Below are 19909 nucleotides of genomic sequence, written 5' to 3'. Positions count from 1 at the left end.
AGGCTGGGCCATCTGGAGGACCCAGAATGGCTCCCAAGAATCTGAGCTGGATTTAAAGCACTTGAGTAGGTGAGAGTGTGAGTGAGCCCTCCAGGGCTTCACAGAGAGGACAGGGCCAGGGATGCTAGACCTGAAGTTGAGTGGGCTCAGAGGGGCCATGTAAACTGGGTCCCTGTGAAAGCAGGCAACAGCAAGGCGACCCACCTCCTCTCCTAGGGCCCACCCCCAGAAGAAGGGCTGGGGGACGCATGTCCTTGAAGCCCAAACTCCCGCCATCCCTGGCCCCGACTCGCACTGGCCCACTAGGCTTGGGGTTTTCAAATGAAGAGTAGGGCTCCTCATGCCCAAGCTCACCTCGCCTCTCCCAGGGCTCCCCATGCCCCGCAGCTTTCTGAAATTCACTTCCCTGAGAAGAGTGATCCTCACTTAGCAATCCTTTCTAAATCCTGAACCTCACCCCAGGTCCTAGACACCCCCACACACCAACCAAATCCAGAACTGTCCAGTTGCCCTAACTCCTAAGGGAGGGTTACCCTGAACCTCAAACGAGACCTCATATTTGCCCACTCCTGCTTCTGCCCTCGGCCCCTGAGAAGCTGACCACACCACCCAGAGCACCAGCTCAAATGACCACCGTATCCACGGCCAGTGAGCCCAAAGCACTGGCTATCTTTAGCCCTAGCTTCACTCCCCAGCTGCTCTGGGCAAGGATCAGTGACTGCCTGCCAAAAGCCAGGGAGCCGGAGGGGACTTCAGTGTTCTTCTTCAAGCCTCCACTTTGAAGGTGAGAAAACTGAGGCCCAAGGGGCGAGCGGTCACCCAGAGCCAAACAAGCAGTCTCTGCTACGGGCTTTGAAACACCTCCCATTACTGGCCTCGGGGGACAAGTGGCCATGGGGGCTTCCAACCCTGCTCTGAGGAACCCCTCAGTTGAGCTTCTCTGGCAGGTGAGGGCAACTTGGCCCTGGGCCCTCTCCCAGCATGTTCCCCTACCCTCTCCCAGCACGCACACTTGCCCTATCCCAGCATGCCCTCTGATCCTCTCCCAGTAGGCTCCCCGGCCCTCTCCCAGCATGCTCCCCGGCCCTCTCCCAGCATGCTCCCCAGCCCTCTCCTAGCATGCTCCCCGGCCTTCTCCTAGCATGCTCCCCAGCCTTCCTACCATCATGCTCTCTGGCCCTCTCCCAGCTGCCCCCAGCCACGGGCCAGTGGGCTGTCAGAGTTTTTCAAAGGAGGCCCTTTCTCCCAGGGGTTCCCTTCCAGCCACAGAAGCATTGGTGGGTATCTTCTGTGCTTTCTGAGGCCTCAGATGTGGACCAGGAGTAGGAAGAGGTCTGGTCCCTCCCAGCCCCCAGAGTAGGCCCACCAGCCCCTTTCCTAGCAAAGCTTAGATCTTGACCTCACTGCCAACACACATGCCCATTCCTGTGGCCTCTTCTGACCTCCATTCCTGTCTTTCACTCACTGGGACTGGTCTGCAGAAGCCACAGAGCCGTGGCCCAGCTCTCTGTCCCTGCTGCCTTGGCCTTTCCCCGGGAGGACAGAATCACCAGAGTCATTTCACTCCCAATTTCTACTGTCTTCAGATACAGTCAGCAAAATGGCTTATTCTAGACTTAGCACATCTGAGGGGGGAATGTCTCAGGTACAACCAGTCAAGGTATTTAGGGCCCTCCGGGGTCAGGATGTCCTCCCTTGGATATAACCACTGCCCCCAGGCTGTCCACATAATTAAGGCCCTTCTGTCACCAGCACTTCGTCTATAAAAGGAAATGCTAAGGATGCTGCTTAACTCACTTGCAGTTTTTAGGACCAGAGAAGTATGAGTCTGAATCCACTCCCAAAGCTGCAAGGCCTTGGGCAGATTAACCAACTTCTCTAAGCCTCAACTGCTTCATCTATGAAAGGGAAACAGTGGTGCCAGTTGCCTTACAGGGGTGTCAGAGGGATCCGCAAGCCATCTACAAATGGCCCGGCCTGGAGCCTGCCACTCGGCCAAGCACAGTCGACACTCAGCGGGTGCCCAATGAAACCCAGTCTGCTCCGCTCCCGTGTTAAACCTTGCAGATGCCACTCTCCTCACAGGACACTTCGAGAGAGCCCACCTGCCTGGACATTCAAGGTTGTCCAGAATCTGGCCATGATCTGACGCTCGCTCCCACTCCCACCCCGCCCCAACCTTACATCTTACCTAAAGTAAACCCCCACACTCCCCCCCTTCCCCTAGTCCATAGCCAGCGCCAGTGCCCCCTCCTCCAAGAAGTCTTCCATGACTCACCAGCCCACACTGATCCCCTCTCAAGCTCCTCTACTCCACAAATTCATCTCTTGACATGTCCCACCTGGCAGCCACAGTTCCATCTTCACAAGCTCCCGAAGGCCAAGGGCCACCCATACTCACCAGCTGCTTGTTGAAATTCTGGACACACTGCTCAAACTGCTCATCCTTCGTCTCATCTGCCTTCCCCAGTTTCTGAAGGACCTTCCAAGGCAGAGGGAGAAGGGAAGAATGTTACATTGAGAAGGAAAGTGGCCAAACCAAGAGCACCAGGTCACCAACACCACCGACTCCTCTCCACCCCAGCGGGGCTCTGGGGGGCCCACCGCCAGGATCGCCCAGCCCAGGCCACTGGGACCACCAGAGGGCTTGTGGTTGCTGTGACCCCCAAGGGCAGCACTGAGATCTCTCCCTCCTCTCCTCAGGGCTCACCCATCTGTTAAGAGGGGGCGCACAGGACAGGCTTGCTGTAGTGACGGAAACCAGGAGTACGAGGGGTTGGGTGCCCATCCCAGCTGGTAACACACCACAGCCCTGGCTGCTACACTCCAACCTGGCAACTGAAAAGTGAGCCAAACACCAGGGGGCCGGCAGGGGTGGCCCCACCTCCCCACACGACTCCATTTCTTGGGCCCACTGCTAGCAAATCCCAGAGGGAGGTCATCACTCCAGGACCAGGAGGGGCGGGAGGGCTGGCGGAGGGTCACTAGCAGTCAGCTTCCAATCCGCCTAGATTTCCAGTTGAGACCCATTCTAGCCCGTATCTAGACGCCCTCCCACCCCCCGGCACTCACACCAGCACACACACATTCACGCACACAGAGGCACCCAAGAGCACGTACACACGGGCTCACAGACACACACCCTATTCCCGACATCTCAGAGGCTGACTCTCCCCTCGGTGAGTCACGGCTGTCCCTTCTTGGCGGGGTCAAAGAGAGGACGTGGCAGGCACAGGTGGGAGATGAGTGGGTGAAGGCAGAGAGCGACCCAGAGTCTGGAGAGGGAGAAAGCTCTAGAAAAAGAAGAAGGTGGACCGGGAGCCTGAAGGCCCCGAGCAGAAGGGCTGGCCCACCAGGTTCTCCCAGACTCCCAGCTCCCAGCTCCGCTGCCTCCAACTCCAGAGTTCTCTATGGTCAGAGAGAGAGGGAATGCAAGAGGCAAGGATGGGTGAGGGCAACAGGGGGAGAGCAGAGAAAAATAAGAGGTGGGACACAGATTAGGCAGGGAGAGGGTGAAGCGTGCAGGGAGAGAGAGGGGCAGAGGCTCCCCTCCACAGGCCTGGGCAGGCACGTCCGCAGGAAGCAGAAGGGACGACATGGAGATGAAGGTCAGCACAGAGTGACCCAACCAGCAAGAGCAGGAAGGAAGCAGGTGGCTCTGGTCAGGGGCGGCAGGGGGAGGAGAGAAACAGGTGAGCCCCCAGCAGGGGTGAGCTCAGACGGGGTGGGAACGCCAGGTCAGGATCCTGGACCGAGGAATGCCCAGTCTCAGAACAGAGCCGGGACCCTCCCGAACCCCGACTGACCCTAGGATGGCCTGCGCTGCCCTGCTCCCCTCCCGCACCCGCCCAGGAGCCACAGTGGGCCAGTCAGCTCTCTGACCCTCTCTCTCATCATGTAATGAATTCGGCCATCTCTCGCCAGGCACTTGCTCTGTGCCCTGGGCATCTCTGCTGGGGAAGCAGATCAATCAGACAAGGGTCCATTCCCAAGACAGAGGGAAGTACATGAGATCGTATCCAGCCTGGGTAATCAAGGAAAACTTCCTGGGAGAAGTGGCAGCTCAGACTGAGAGGAGCGCGGGCCGCAGGAGGACCAGAAGGATGAGGTCCATCGTCAGGGAATTTCAAGATGCTCAGGGTGGCCAGAGGTCGCAAAGGATGGAGAGGAAAGGTGGTGGAGCGGTGCACACTGGGGAGCGGCCCCCAGTAACTCTGCCAGGACACTGTCCATCAGGCAAGGGCAACCGGATGCCAAGTGTGACAGTGAGCTGAGGGGAAAAGCAAAACCAAACCACGAGCAAGGAGACAGGCCCTTCCCTCAATCCAGGCTCCCCCTTCCCTTGGCAGCCCCATGGGAACAGGGTGGAGCTTCGGGGGTGCCTGGCCCACTTGACCCTGAGCACGGGCAGGTGGCTCACCCCCATCCACGCCAAGGAGAGAAATGGACCGCCAGGTGGGAAAGAAAGAACTTCCAAAAGCCAGCACGGCCCACCGGAGCAAACCAGAAGCTCCTAGGGAGCAGGACCAGAGCCTGGCCGGCCCTCAGGCAGGAGGACTGGGAGGTGCCGCTATCTACCCACTGCCTCTCCTCCCTGCAGAGATGCTCGTGATCAGAGGAACTGCCGGTCCCCTCCCCGCCGTCGGGGTCCCGAGGAGGCCAAGGCCCCAGGTGTCCACACCTGGCTCCAGGCATCAAACACAGCCGCGTGGTTCACCGGCCAGCTGTAGCCACCAGTGAGACCTTCAGGCCTCGAGAAAGAGGCCAGCCACGGTGACAGGCAGTTAGAAGAACCCTGAGAAAAGGGACTCTTACCGTCTCTCTGAATCTCAAGCACCTTGTCAAGAAACAGAACATTAGCACCCACCTTAAGGCTCACGTGAAACACGTCTCCATATCTAGCCTATAACAGGTACTCAAGTACAGGGCTTTCAGAGCTGTCTCTACACAGCTGAGTGCTGGGCCTGACATGAACCCACCCTCCTAGTCCAGACAGATGGCACCCCAAGATGCCAGACAGAAGGCAAGTACGCACACTCTGTACTCAAATACACAGGCAGGCAGGTGCACAGAGCCGACTCCTGCTCATCCTTCAACACCTCGCTCAGGCGACACGTCCTCTGCGAAGCTGCCCTCCCCCTCCTCCCCCCAGTCTACCACTTAGGGCCTGGGTCCAGCTCTCCTCATTGCCTGGGGGTCTGCCTCTGGCCCCACCCAAGCCTGCACAGCCTGAGGTCGAGGCCAGTGTCCAGCCTTCCTGCGTCCCCAGCTCACCAACAGGGCTGACCCCAGGGCCGACACACAACACGTCCTCATCTGAGCTGTGAACTTTGAGGTCAGAGTCACAACCTAGAACAAAAGAGCCCGTCTCTCAGTTTCCTGTTACGTAAAATGAGAGGGTCTATATGGAGAACACTCGACCTGACACGCAGAGAGCTCACCACGAAGGTAGCCATTAGGATCAGGGGCTAGACCTGGCATTCACAGGAATCTGAGGCCTGGTCTCGAGGAATCAGTTGGCTCCAGCGGGTCCCACTGGGCCTGCAGGACGCTGCAGATGGGGGTGACCAGCACAGCTCTGCGTGAGCTCCAGCCAGCTGCTCCCCTCGCCTCTGATAGCTCAGTGCCCGCCTGTGACACGGGGGTGACAACTGTGCCCACGGCACAGGGAGGCTCAGCGCGTGTGTCTTGTTTCCTCCTCACTGTACCTGCCTCGCGCCACAGAAAGGAGGAGGAGGGCACACACCCTGCGGCCCTGTCCTCGGGGAAGCTCCCAGTGCGGCTGCGGGGAGAAACAAGCTGGGCACCACCCACCCCAGGACAGAGGCCGGGACTAAACTTGGTGCAGTGAAGCCCCACAGCCCCGACGGCTGCGTGCTTCCCACCCTCAGAGCGCGGCTCCTGCTGCACCTCAGACGCTGGGAAAGAGGCCTTTCCCACTGGCCCCGGGGGCACCCAGACCACAGCCTATCCTGCCCTGCCACCTAACAGCTGCTGAGCCCTGCGCGATCTGTCCCCACACTCACAGACCCCAGGGCAGCTCTGGCCAGCCGCCACCAGGGCCCTCACCTGGGACACACACACACGCTCAGAGCCCTCGCCACGCCAAGAGGGGAGCCCTGGCCATAGGCCTGGGGGACACAGATGCCATGCTCCGTGCATGGGGCCACCCTGTGTGGGGCTCGGCCAGCCACTGCAGGCAGCGGGCGGGCCGCCGGGGCTCAGGGGATGCCTGGCGGCTGAGCCAGGTATCGGAGGCCGGGCAGGAGTCAGGTGAGGAGGGGCCTGGAGGCAGTAGGCTTCCTGATCCCTGCCTGAGGCTACAGAGATCCGTGGGGGCGAGGCAAACACCCCTAAGTCACACTAGTCTCGCTTGTCTCCCTCATAATAAACAAAGGGACAGTGTGACAGGGGACGGATCACAGCCCCACCACACCTAGGTAGGAGCTGCTCAGCCCCAGCCCAGTGCAGTCCAGGAAGCCTTATTGGTGGCCCTGCTCCTCTCAACACATCTTCAGTGCAACCACGGCCGAGAGGGCCTGAAAACCTCGGTATGACCAATCCCCAGCAGCGCCGAGTGAGGGGAGCGGTGGCAGAATGAGCCTCCTCCTGACAACATCTGCGGGCCGGCCTGTCAGAGGCTGGGCTGTGACTCAGGGCCGGGGGGCCCTCCCAGGGCAGGGCAGGAGGCCCACAGGACACGGCTGAGCACCTCTGAGTACCAGGGCTCAGGGACAGCTTCCTGCGTGCCCCTCCCCAGCCTCTCCCACAGCCCACAGGCCTCGGCTGCGGGGTCTTTCCAGGCCCGCTCCTCTGCTCCTGGCCAGCCAGTGAGCCAGAGGACAGGCCACCCATGGGGACAGCTTCCACACAGCTGTGCTGCGCACCCGGCCACCAAACCCAGAAGGGGCGCCCAGGGCTAGTGTCCTTCGAAACAGGGGCAAGTTATCACTCACTGCTCACCCAGCCAGCACTTTACAGACCACACACACCCCTCCTCCCAGCTACGGTCTCTACCTTCGTGGGACAGACGACAGGCAAATCAGGACACCTAGGGCCTCTCACTCAGGAGCAGGCAAAGGGCTTCTCCCAAGCTCCAGACTGGAAGAAAGGCACCCAAACTGGAGGGGGGGGGGGGCACCCAGCAGACCTGGCCCTCTCCACGCCACCCCAGCTGGGCCAGCAAGGGCAGGGGAGCACGCCCACAGGTCCTCAACCCTAGGCTGACCCCAGGAGCCCTCTGGGACCCCTCTTTGCCCCCAGAGCATGGCCAGCCCCCTACCTGTGTGGGAACACATGCCCACATTTGGGCATGTGGCACAAGGTAAGAATAAGCACTTTCTAGAAGCCAAGGTGGGGGAAAAGAGCTGAGCCTGGAGGCCCAAGAGGGAAGCCCCGGTCCCCAGGCTCTGGGCCAGACAGGAAAAGCTCTTCTAGCGACCAGCAGAGATGAAGGACCACCCCCCATCCAGAGCATCCCCAGCACCCCCGTTCACACTCTATCTCACACACACACAGACAGCTCCCCCGGCACCCACCACCCAGCGGCTGAGACCCCAGGGGGCCTTCACCTTCCTCATCATCTCCAGGCACTCCAAGGCCAAGGCCTCAGTCGAGGTTGGTCGCAGAATGAGCTGTGCCGGGCGGCTGGGCGTCTCTATTGTACTTCCTCCTCCCCCGCCGACAGAGCCTGCGGTCGGGACCACAGCAACAGGATGCACGCCCTCACAGGCTCACAGAGGCTCCCAGGTGGGCAGGGGCGCATGGACAGACACACAGCCTGTCTGGGTGATGGGTGGGCAGGTGGAAGGCTAGCCTTTCCCATGGGTCACACAGCTGGGATCCATTTGGAGGGAGACACCTCAAGAGGCAAGAGGGGGCCACGAGAATTGGACCAAAGGCCACCTGGTGACTGGAGCTGTCCCCTCCCCTGGTAGACATGCCAGGGTAAGACACTCCGCCCCAAGTGCCCACGGCCTCAGGGTCTCTGGCTCACTCCCTGACATCTGAGGGGTCCCCCCGGCTCCTGCCTACCTGCTCGACCCTCCCGCCCACACACAGAGTATCAGCCTTGCCCGAGAGCTATGCTCACAACTGGCCTCACGGTCCTCCTGCCCAGATGGTGCCCAGGCACCTGGCCCCCATGATGGACACTCAGTCCCACACTCCTCCCAGCTTCCCAATAACCCAGGAGCCAAGTGGGCAGGGCCTCAGCAAGGCCAGGAGAGAGTAGGGAGAGGTAAGTCCCAGCCCACCAGGTACTGCCACATTGCATAGGCCCCCTCCCCAACTTCTAGTCTCAAATATAAACCCTATAAACCGCAAAAGAAGTTGGAAGAATAGTACGATAGACTGCCATCTGTCCTGCCCTCAACTCACCAACTGTCACCAGGAGGCCACCTTTACTTTCTCTCTATTTAAATAGTCTGGTTCGTTTGTTTATATGTGAGCCCAACCCCTGGAAAGGAGCTGCAGACATCATGACCTTTAACCCAGTCCTTCACGCCTAACTACTTTGGCACATTTCCAAAGAATAAGAATATTCTCCTAAACCCCCGTAATACCAGAGAACACCCAGTGTTCACTCTTGTTACTATCATCCAACACACGTCCACGTGCAAACACTCCTGCTTGTCCCCTACATCTCCCTTATGTTTGCGTTACTTGTTTTTTCATCTGGGATCCAAATGTGGTTCACACACTGCTTTTTGAATTGAAATATAGTTGATTCAATCCTAAAGGAAATCAATCCTGGATTCTCATTTGAAAGACTGATGCTGAAGCTGTAGCTCCAATACTTTGGCCACCTGATGCAAAGAGCCGACTCATTAGAAAAGACTCTGATGCTGGGAGAGACTGAAGGGAGGAGGAGGAGGAGACGACAGAGGACGAGATGGTTGGATGGCATCACTGATTCAACGCACATGAGTTTGAACAAGCTCCGGGAGATGGTGAAGGCCAGGAGCCTGGCGTGCTGCAGTCCATAGGATTGCAAAGAGTTGGACAGGACTGAGCTACTGAACAACAAGAATGGTTGATTTACAATGTTGAGTTAGTTTCTGCTGTAAAGTGATTCAGTTACACATATATATATGATTCAGTGTATATATATATATATGATTCGATATATATATACATACACCCACGCATTCCTTTTCATCCTCTTTTCCATCACGGTCTATCACGACATATTGTGTAGAGCTCCTTGTGCTATACGTGCACGGATGCATGACCAGTCTCTTCAGTCGTGTCTGCCTCTGTGCGACCCGGTGGACTGTAGCCCACCAGGCTCCTCCATCCGTGGGATTCTCCAGGCAAGAATACTGGAGTGGGTTGCCATGTCCTTCTCCAGGCAATCGTCCCAACCCAGGGATACACCTGCGTCTTTCGTGGCTCCTCCATGACAGGCAGATTCTCCACCCACTGAGGGATGGCCCTCCGCTATACAGTAGGACCTTATTGTTTACTTAGAGCTGGTCTGCTAACCCGGAACTCCCGATGGCCCGCCGCCTCGTGCCCTCGCCCTCGGCAGCCACGAGTTTGTTCTCTGAGCCTGTTTCTGTCTCACAGGTGGGCTCGTTTGTGCCGTATTTCAAGTCCCATGTGGGTGATGTCACACGGCATTCACCTTTCTCTTTCTGACTTCCTTCACTCAGCGTACACACTGCACCAGGTTGTCGTCGTGTCTCCTGTCTCCTTCAATCCAGAATACTTCCCCACACCTATTCACTGTGCATTTTGGTTCTCTTTCATTGTATCGACAGTGTTTTACTGGAGCAAAGTTGACTTACAATGTTGCGTTAGTTTCAGGTGTACAGCAAAGTGATTCAGTTGTAAGATATATATATATACTCTTTCTCAGATTCTTTTCCTTGTAGGTTATTACAAAATACTGAGTATCGGACCCTGTGCCAAACAGACATTTTTTTAAGCATGCAAATCAGTCCCGTGGAGCATGACCTACACTCTAGGTTCATCTGCTCACTTCCTCGTGATTGAGTCCAGATTAAACATTGTTTTGGCAAGCATACTACAGAGGCAACGTGTCCTTCAACAGCATCACCTCGGGGCGTCTCCGGCTTCCGGTGCTGATCTTGACCACATGCACAGGTTGGGCAGTGTTTGCCAGACCTCTGGTGTGACTAAGGTGACTTTCCTCTAGGTAATTAACTAGTCATCTGAGGGTCGATACATCATCCCTGCATGAATGTTTACAGCCAGTAACTTTTTACCTGATGCCTTTATGTCCATTTAATACTCTACTACTCAAAGTGGGGTCCATGAACCAACAGCATCACAGCCCTTTGGTCATCTGGCAGAAATGCAGAATTTCAGGCTCTGTTCTGGAACTGTTGGATTTGACAATGCGTTTTGACAAGACCCCTTATGCCCTGTGTGCAAATGAAAGTCTGAGAGGCTCCGCATCTCTCATCTCTGCCGGGACTAACTGTTATCGAGGGCCTCTACCCTCCTCTGTATTACCTGGTGTTTATACAGGTCATGTCTTTATAGGGACATCATTACGGACTCTTGCCTCCATTTTGCATTCAATGTTTTATAGCCTATTACTATCATTATTCATTTTGATGTTCAAACTGTCCTAAATTTGGCCAGTGGGAGCCTGAGGACGTGCCTCCACTAGTCTTTGGGCATGCCCTTGTTTCCTGACACTGCGAGATGTTCCAGGCTCAGGGGGGTATGTCCCTGCCCTGGGCCTACAATCAGCCCTTTCCCAAAGAAGCTCGGGTTCCCTTCAAGGAGAGGTGTGCTCACTGCTTCTGGGCATCCCAGTCCTAGTCCTTTCTTGCCATTTTTATGCCCGGCCTCCTCTGAGTATTCTCACCCCTACTTTAGAGATGAGAAAAGGAAGGAATTTGGCCACCGCTCGACCCCAGGAGAGTCTGGTAGCTTTGTGGTCGCCAACCAAGTGTGGCTCAGATCTCGTCTGCTGTGGCAAGTGGGCTGGACTCAGGGCCCTAGCAGCTGCCCGCTGGGTCCGTCACTGGGTCACGGTTGAGGCCACACCGCCCGCTGACTGATCCCTGGGGATGCAGAGGCGCCTCTGGCCCAGGCAGCTGGCCTGGCTGACCCCATCTGGGCACTAAGCTGCAGTCTGGGTCCCTGGGCCTCTTCCTCCAGCAGGCCTTGGCACCCCCATTTCGAGTGAAGAGGCTGTGGACAGGCCAGGACTGGGCCCAGGGCTCCTGGCTCCGAGGCCCTTTTCACTGAATGCCACTCTTGGGGTACAGCTGTTGCCCGCAGCCTGGCTAGTCACTGCACCGGGGGGCAGCTTCACCTTGTCATCCAGCAAGGAAAACTCTGCCTCTCCCTCTGAGGGCCCACGAGCTCACGCACACGGACATGCTGGACGTCTCTGCCACCAGAGACACAGTACTTACGCCTGAGACTGGCGATCTGCTGGCCAGGGGGACACAGTTTGCAGCCTGGGAGCTGTCGCTGTGCCCTGGCGTTGAGAGGGGACCAGGCAGAGAGGGGCTAGATTGAGGGGCCTGGCCTCCCTGGCCCAGTTGTGAACAACAGTGGGGAGAAGCAGCTCAGGCTTCTTCTGCCGGGGAGCAGAGCCCAGAACACAGGGCTTCCAGAAGGCACAGCAAGAGGCCTGGCCGATAAGACTCCTCAGCCCTCCTGCGGTGCCAGACTCAGCCTGTCGACTTCCCAAAAGGGCAGTGACTTTTTAAGAAAGATAAATGTTAAAATGCTGGCCTTGGGCAAAAGCCAGGAACAGCATTCCACCCCCAGGAGGCAAGAATGTCCCCCAAACTAGGCCCCCCAAGTGGGCCTGTCTGCACCCTCACGTGTCCACACGCTGGTGCTCACCGACTTGTCTGCACAGACACACACACGCTCCCTGACACGGCTCCTGCCCATGACCCTTCGGTCGACTCCAGGCACAGTGGGAAGGTGGCAGGAACCATCCAGAAGCCACAGAGCCAGGCAAGAAGCTGAGTAGGGGCCAGGAGACATTGTGGAAGAAGAATCCAGAATGCAGAAGGGAGCTGGAGAGAAAACCAGAGAAAGAGAAAGCAACAGGCTCCCAGGGGAACCAGCCGGGCTCAAGGCCCGGGAAGGGCCGGCTCTGGGCAAGAGCATCTCAGAGGAGACGGGAACCTTCTGACTCAGATCCTTCTCCCTAATCCAGTACACACACAAGGCTGTCCCCAAGAGAGAGACCCCTCCCCTGATTCCTCTGCACCCCCATCCTTGGACCTCCATCTTCCCAGGCTGGTGGCTAGAAGGTGGTGATGTCATCCCACCTTCCTCTTGGGGAAGTGCTCTGAGCTCAGCTCACACTCTTGAGGGGACCTCTCATCATGAGATGTCACCTCTCAGCCACCCACCTGCCAGGGAAAGCTCCCCTTGAATTGCAGCTGCTCCTCCTTCAAAGCTCCACAAAAAACCACACTGCAAGGCACAACCCCAGGGAGCTTGCACCAAGGATTCACCTTGAGGGGGCTCAGCACCCTTGACACTCCCTTACAGGCGGGCTCATATCACCAGGACATCCAAAGGTGTGACTTTGGGTCTTATTTTACAGATGAAAAAACAGGTTCAGAGAGATCGCTCAGCTAAAGAGCGGCCGAACAAGGACCCCAGGCAGGATGGATTTCAACGCCCAGACCCGACTGATGATTCTTTTTTTCTGCCAGGGGCTGCAGCTCGCAGTTTGTGGTATCTTAGTTCCCTAACCGGGGATCAAACCCAGCCCCTCAGAGCAGTGACAGTCTTAACCACGGGAGTGCCAGGGAATTCCCTCGACTTTTGATTCTTAAACGGGGATGACAGGCAGCATGTCTGCCCACTCAAACATTCCTGCCCCACCTGTGTTCCAAAGATTTAACTGGTGAAGAAACCACTTTTGTGCCATAAGCAACAAAGACTGTGTATCAGAATGCAAAGTTTGCAAGGATTTTTGCAATGAAATATAAAACAAAAAAAAAATGTTTCCAAGTCCCACCCACCCTGAATCTCCAAGGCCTCATCCCACAGTAATCTTTTTTTTTTTTTTTTTTTCACAAGTCCTCGTGTTCTGGAAGTCGTTGTCCCCTGACACCAGTCCACAGAGATTCATCATCCTTTCCCGTGGGCCCCTGGTTGAGAACGGCTGACCTACTGAGGAAGCCAAAGGGCCTTTCTTGGGAGACTGTCACTCTAAAATTATCTCCTTCCTCTTTTAGTGATTTTCCCTTTCCTTTTGAAATACTGGTGAGAGTAAAAAGTGACGTTTGGTGTTCTTTTTTTACGTCCTTAACTGGTACATAAAGACTTGGCTGCCGTGTATGTCAGTCCCACAACAATGGCTTGAAATACAACTGTCTGGTCAAAACCAGCCTCTCCCAGCCTCCCAGCTAGGCCCCTGGGAAAGGTAGGGACTGGGTGGGGGTGGTGATGGGGGTCTCCTCCTGCACACCCACTGCCAGGTGGAAGGGAAGGGCTCTGACCCCAGGTAAGAAGTTTCCAAATGATTCCAGCTGAGAAGCTGCCCTCCTCTCCTTTCTCCCCCCTCCCCTTCCCAGGAAGCCTGACATTCCAGCCTATTCAGCAGATAAGCTAGTGGCCAGCAACCAGAGCAAGGCCACCCAGACCCCAGAGGAAGCTAGGGTGGGCTGCGGTGGGTGGGGGAGGCTGGAACAGCTGAGAACAGAGGCAGGGGAGCAGAGGGGCAGGGGCCAAAGTGGGGAAGGGGTTGGGAGTTCCAGGAGGGGGCTGGGCTGGGCCAGTGGGGTGAGGTGGCACCCACAAGGCAGAAGTAGTCGTTAATCCACAGGCATCCCCAGAGGCTGCCAAGCATTCTCTAAGAGAGGGAGGTGTTCAGATGAGGAAACTTGAGCCTAACATCCCTGGTCCCGGGGTAAGTAAACAGGATCTAGAATCTGAACACAGCCATCGGTCCCCAAACCCCCTGGCGCAGAAGGAGCCCCCTTCCATGCGTGGGAGCCTGGGGAGGGGAGTCAGGCCACAAAGGGTGCCCTAGAGCCCCGAGAGGGTGCAGGAGCGGCCCAGGCTTGGCCATGACTAGCCTCCTCCCCTCAGGACCACCCATCAGGCTGAGTGCATTCCTAGATGTCAACAGACCCAGAACCTCCAGGAGAGGCCTCCATGAGGATAGGAGGGCTTCTGGAAGGGCCAGGGCCACCCAGAGGGGAAAGCCACCTCCTTCAGCACTCAGGCACCACCCCGCCGTCCAGACCCCACCCTTCCAGCCTTCACCCCACCTGACCCACACTCCAGGGCAACAAAGAAACTTTTCACCAACTTCTCGGGGTGGGCCCAGGCTGCCCGCTCCTCACTGCCCGCTCACCCCACACCATCCCCCATGGGTCTGGCCCTCACAGAGAAGGGGAAGTGGACTTGGCCCCTAGGCGCCGAGGGCTGGGACTGGAGCTGAGGCTTGGTGGTCTGCGACGCCCTCCCCCAGCTTCCCGGGTGTGCTCTACAGTGAGCAGAGCAAGATCTCTGCCCTGGAGGGGTCAGTGCTCCAATGGAGGCATGTCCAGTGGCAATCGAACAAAAACAGCGCAGGGCACGGAGAGGGTGGGGCTCAGGAAAGTGACCTGATGAAGGAGAGAGAGCATGCTAGGCAGGGGCCACAGCATGTGCAAAGGCCCTGGGGTGGGAAGAGCAAGGCTAGAGTGTGAAAGAGGACAGGAGGGTGGGCGGAGGAGGAAGATGCCCTGGAACGCAGGAGTTGAGGCCTTTGCACGATTCCTCAAGCAATCCCCTCTATAACCTCACAAAGCAAGTACTACTATTACCCCACTTTGCAGATGTGGAAGCTGAGGCACTGCCTTAAAAACTCCACGGGGTCACACAGCCAGGGAGCCTGGCTGCAGAGGCTGTAAGCACTGTATGAACTGCCTTGCAGCCAGGGCAGGGCCATGGGGCTTTGAGACTCCAGCGGGGAGGAGGAAGTCTGGAGAGCTGTGCTCTGACTCACAGTTTTAAAGTCCCAGGCTGCCCAGACCTCAGAGCAGGCTGGAGCAAGGTGAGGAGGGGTGAAGGATGGGGTGACAGGGAGAAAAGAGAGGGGGACAGCGGGAGTGAGCGACGAGAGGAAAGGAACCTGCGGGTCACTGTGAGCTGGATGTCCCCAGAGATGCTGGGGAGGGAGGTGGGGACGGGAGGCCAAGGCAGGCCCACCGCTGGGCTCTTGAGGCCCCCCTCCTCACCCACGGCCCCCCAGGGGCTCCCACCCCTGGCAACCAGCTCCAAGTCTGGTCTGGCCGGTGACCAAGAGAAAGGAAAGAAAGGAGGACCCTCGGGACCCCTGCTGATGGGGAGAGTCGAAGGTGGGGCGGGAGAGATAGGGAGCAGGTCCAGGCTGTGCATCCCTGCGCAAGGAATTCCATCTTTCGGAGCCCTGAGTCTCATCAGTAAAACTGAGCCAAGACCTCTCCCTCAAGGAAGTGTGAGGATGAACTAGGGCTGTGTAGGTCAGAGGGTCTAGCACAGAGCGCGGCACTGGCCTCCCCCGACCCCCCGCCGCCCCTTGACCCCTGCTGACCTAGGACTGTGCCCACCCAAGCCAGTCCGCTCTCCCTAACCCCTGTCCCTCCCCAGCCCAGCCCACACATGCCTTTCTGCGCTGGTGCCTGGTGCCCCGAGCTCCCCATGACTCACCCAGGCTTACAAGGAGACAACTCGCCCCACCATGCCCTACCTCCCGCTCCTGGCCCCACCTCCCTCAGCAGACTCCCCCCGACACCCCCCCCCACCCGGCTCTGCAGGGACCCTGCCAGCAGCCCCACCACTATGACCCTGCTCCTGAGCCCAAACAGCAGCTGGAAGTTCTGGCCTCCGAGGCCCTGCAGCAGCCACCACGCGCGGCCCTGGGGCGCCCTGATCCCTAACCTCCCACGCTGAGCCCGGACACAGCCCACGCTACAGAGGAGCCAGGGAGGGCTCCCAGCCAGGGCGCCCCGGATAGCAGTGCCACAAGCCCACCCGCTGGCCCTTGAGGAGGGGCTGGGTGGGGCTGGGTGAGGACACCGCAGCCCTGCCCCGGGCCCAGCCCTCCAGGCCACCTGTTCAGAGATGTCAGCACCGCGCCCCCCCCACCAGAGCCACCGCCCGCCCACCTGTCCCCTCCATGCAAGTGTGGGTGCTATTCTCAGCTCCAGGCAGGCGCCAGGACGCCGGCCATCAGCAGAGGGGTGGAATCCGCCCCTCGAGCCCGGCCACCTCCCACCACCCCTCATCAGCTGCTTCCTGGGCTGGGTGAGGGGCAGCCCTTGTGGAGCAGCAGCAAAGCAGGAGCCCACCCCCAGCTCAACAGAGCACAGAGCCAGAGCCCGGGGAGGGCAGTGGAAGGTCCTGCCTCCACGCACCCCCCTGGGGCCAAGTCTGACCCAGGAGGGACCACGGGCACCCCCGCAATATTCATTAAGAAATCTCTTCCCCACTGATGCCAGGCCAAGTCACCTCCTCCATGTCACCTCCTCCAGGCAGCCTTTCCTGATCTCACCTCAGGTACATGAACTCACTCAGTCCTGTAAATGCCCTCAGCCCTTTGCCTATGTCTGTTCAACCTAATGTGCGACCAGGCTATTCCTTCATTTTACCACTCGGAATCGTCCATAGCCACATCTGTGAACCGGGAATGGTTAACAAGTACCTAAAGGACATAAGCCGTGGTATTTTTTCCCCAACACGGTATTGCTTTTGCTTATTATTGTCATTCACAGGAGCTGATGCCCAGAGTCAGCTTTAAATAGTTCCACCCGGTCCTGCCAAGCAAAAGCGCAGGCACACACCCCGCCCACAACACTGCAGTGGGGAGGGCCTCCACCCCTCCCCACCCTCAGTCCCGCGGTCACTCCCAGGCCCCCGGCTGCCCAGGGGGCAGCCCCAGGGGCTCCCCTACCTCTGCCCCTGGACTGATTCCAAGTCCCCAGCACCTGTGAGGACGCGCCACTTCGCAGATGTGGTGGATCAAAGGGTGGGGACTCACAGGTTCTCACCGGTTCAGAACAAGGTGGTCCTCTCCCAGCCCAGGCCCAGGCCCACTGCTTTCCCCTGGTTGGGGGTGGGGCAGCTGGAAGAAGGCTGGGAGGGGGCTGGGAGGGAGCACAGACCAAGCGAGGGTGAAGGTGAGCACGGGAAACAAGAGTGGCCAAGAAGAGATGGGAAGCTGGGCGGCAGTCACCCCGGCAGATGCGGTGACTGTTCAGGACACCAGGAGGGCTTTCCCAGGCTCTCTCCTGCTAAGCCTGCACCGCTATTCTTGGGCTGGGGCGGAGCAGAGAAACAGGGTGGGCAAGGCGAGGCCTGAGGGGAAGGTCCTGGTCCTCCCAGCCCAGCAGACGCAGGAAATCAGGAGCTGGGGCCTTCCTTCCCAGCCTGAGACCACAAGGGACAATGAGGGGGCTGCTAGAAGCCTGGGCAGTCACCACTCAGGGTCCCATCTCTACCCTCCAAGTGGAGAGGTGAGGATCAGGTGGACGCAAAGGGCCCCTACATCTCTGACTTATCAGGACACAGGCCGAGCATCAGCCCTGGAGTCTATCTTGCAGTCTAGAGAAGTCCTCGGGGTGAGACCACATCCCTCCCTGAGAGGAGCTGAGGCAGCTTACCTGGCCATTTCCTCCCCAAGGGCCCTCCTTCCCGAAAGAAACGCGATTCAACAGGAAGGGAAAGCTGAGCTGCAAGAGTCACCAATTTAAAAAAAAAAGACAAAATCACAGGAAAGTGTCAAAGAACAGAAAGGAGTGGAGCAGGGCATGGCTTGAGGTGAACACCCAGGGGCAGATCCCTAGCCAGCCCATGGTATGACTCTGGACACTTACGGAGCAGCTGAGAGCTGCAAGGGACTCCTGCTACCTACAAGGAGCCTGGGTCGTGGGGGGGGGGAGGCGCTGAGCACGACGGGAAGGGGTCCAGGTGTCACCTGGCCCCTGCCAGGGCCCCTCTGGCCCTCCCTCTCTCTTCTTCCCCCACGGCCTCACCATCTGGATCCCAAGCTGAGCCAGCACACCTCCGCCACTGCTGGGCCAAGGCTGGTCCGGACTCGGGCAGGAATGTCCAACAGGACCCGCAAGCAGAACGCCCCATGCCCGCTAAGGCACCTTACACCCCCACCCCAAACTGCAGTGTCCTACGGCGTGAAATGGAGGCACGTGTCCCCCATTAAACCCTCACACACAAGAGCACCGAGGCTCAGAGCGGACAGGTAACTTGCCCAAGGTCAAGGCCTTGGGAGGAGCAGAGCTGGGATCTGAACGTGGGCTTTCCACCCGCCACACTGTGAGAGATACTCTGCTAAAACTTTCCCGTTCCTGGGGCACATAAGCCCCTCACCCCAACTGACTGCGCTAAGGGCCTACTATGCACACTCGGGTGCAGGGTCACAGACTCCACCGTCCAAGGCTTGGGCCTAGCAGGGGGCACTGTCACCCTGTTTTATGGAGAAGCAAATTGAAATGAGGTCAAGTAAGTGACCCAAGTCCCCAGAGGGGGGGAGAGGAGGGGATCAGAAGCGACTTGCGCTGAGAGCCGCCTCACACCCCGGCCCCTCACCAACCACCGGGCTCCGAAGAGCCCTGCGCTGGCTGCAGGCTGTGGGGAGGCCTGCCCTGGTCTCTCAGCGCACACAGCAGGACAGGGTGACCTGAGACTGCAGTGACTCAAGTCAGGGCGCAGGCACCGGCTTCTGCCCGCTGCTGACCACGGGCTTCCTGCGGGGCTGACTCAGCTCTCCCGCAGGCCAGGCAGCCCAGCACCCACACCTCGGGGCAGCGCCCCTGCTCTGGTACCAGGCCGGCCCCCAGCTGGCCCACCAGCTCCAAGGCAGCACCACCCCCAGCCCACAGGAAGGGCCCTGACCCCTCTCAGCGGTGGCCCACTCCAGGCCCACGGCCCCCTCCAGCAGGAGGCCTGGGCTGGTAAACCTGGGAAGACGGTGACATTCCAGCTCAGCCAGGCCCACTTCCAGAGCAGAGTGCTCCACAGAGCCCATGGTGGGGATACACGCACACACAGGCACACACACACTGGCACACACACACACACACCCTCCTGGCTTAAGTTATATTTCAGGAAAACATTTTCATCTTGTCCCAGGTTCAGCAAATGCAGCCAATTAGTTGCGGATTCCGTCTCTCAGTTTAGATCAAGATTCAACTTGTATTTCTGACCATTAATTCCTCTTCAAGTGTCCCTACCCCCCCCCACCCCGCACCCTGGGTCCCCAGCCCCACTCCCGCACCCTCCCCAACTGTTTCCCCACCCCCACACACATCCCCCTCTCCCCGCACAGCGCTGGCATCTGGGACTCTTTCTACCGAGGCCCCTAAGGAGCGCTGTGTCAGGCCAGCCCTGCCCACATCTGACGTCGACCTTCTGGGGTCCCCGTGACTCCTCTGTGACGCCAGGTTCCCCCACCACCATGGTGGAGCCAGAGGAGAACCAGGGGCCATGTGAAAAGCTCCAAGGTGGCTTTTCTGCAGGGTCACCTTCTCCTCCAGCGTGTCAGCCTCCTCCCCAACCTCCTCCCCCCACCCCCCATCCCCCAGGTGTCTGCCCCACAAAGGCAGCCCGCACAATTTGGCTTTCATTTGAAAGCACTTAGGCATTCACATTTGCACTACAACAGTCTATTTCCAGCACCACCCAACCACCTTCTCCCCCATTCAGGGGTGGGGGTGGTAGCTCCCAGGAAAGGCCAGCCTGCGGCCAAGTCGGAGAACAGGGGGCGGGGGGGTCCCAGGGCTTCCTTGAGCTCCAGCGTTCTCATCTCCCCAGTGGTACCATAATCCAGTCGTGCCGACCACACTGGTCAATGAGAAGAACACACAAAAAATGGCAGGTGGGAGGGCTCTGAGTAAACCCACGAAATGCCACAGAGATGCTCACCTGTCCTCCCTTCCAGAATCACCCAAACCCAGCTGGACCC

General features: G+C 58.5%; 1 protein-coding gene across 36 annotated transcripts in view; it reads right to left on the bottom strand.

Moving 5' to 3' along the window:
* The window catches only part of BIN1 (bridging integrator 1), a 55232-nt gene that overhangs the window by 24437 nt on the left and 10886 nt on the right, over positions 1-19909 (bottom strand). For 22 of the 36 annotated variants that reach the window (XM_069576964.1, XM_069576945.1, XM_069576941.1 and 19 more), the window contains exon 2: positions 2402-2482. In XM_069576964.1, coding sequence (XP_069433065.1) covers positions 2402-2482 — 81 coding nt within the window. Of the gene's footprint in view, positions 1-2401; positions 2483-3142; positions 3847-7571; positions 12309-19909 lie in introns of those variants that run through there. The other 14 variants (XM_069576947.1, XM_069576959.1, XM_069576961.1 and 11 more) reach the window with 9 other exon arrangements.

Source organism: Ovis canadensis, chromosome 2 (genome assembly GCF_042477335.2).
Source record: "Ovis canadensis isolate MfBH-ARS-UI-01 breed Bighorn chromosome 2, ARS-UI_OviCan_v2, whole genome shotgun sequence".
Lineage (NCBI taxonomy): Eukaryota > Metazoa > Chordata > Mammalia > Artiodactyla > Bovidae > Ovis > Ovis canadensis.
This window is presented reverse-complemented; position numbering and strand designations above follow the sequence as displayed.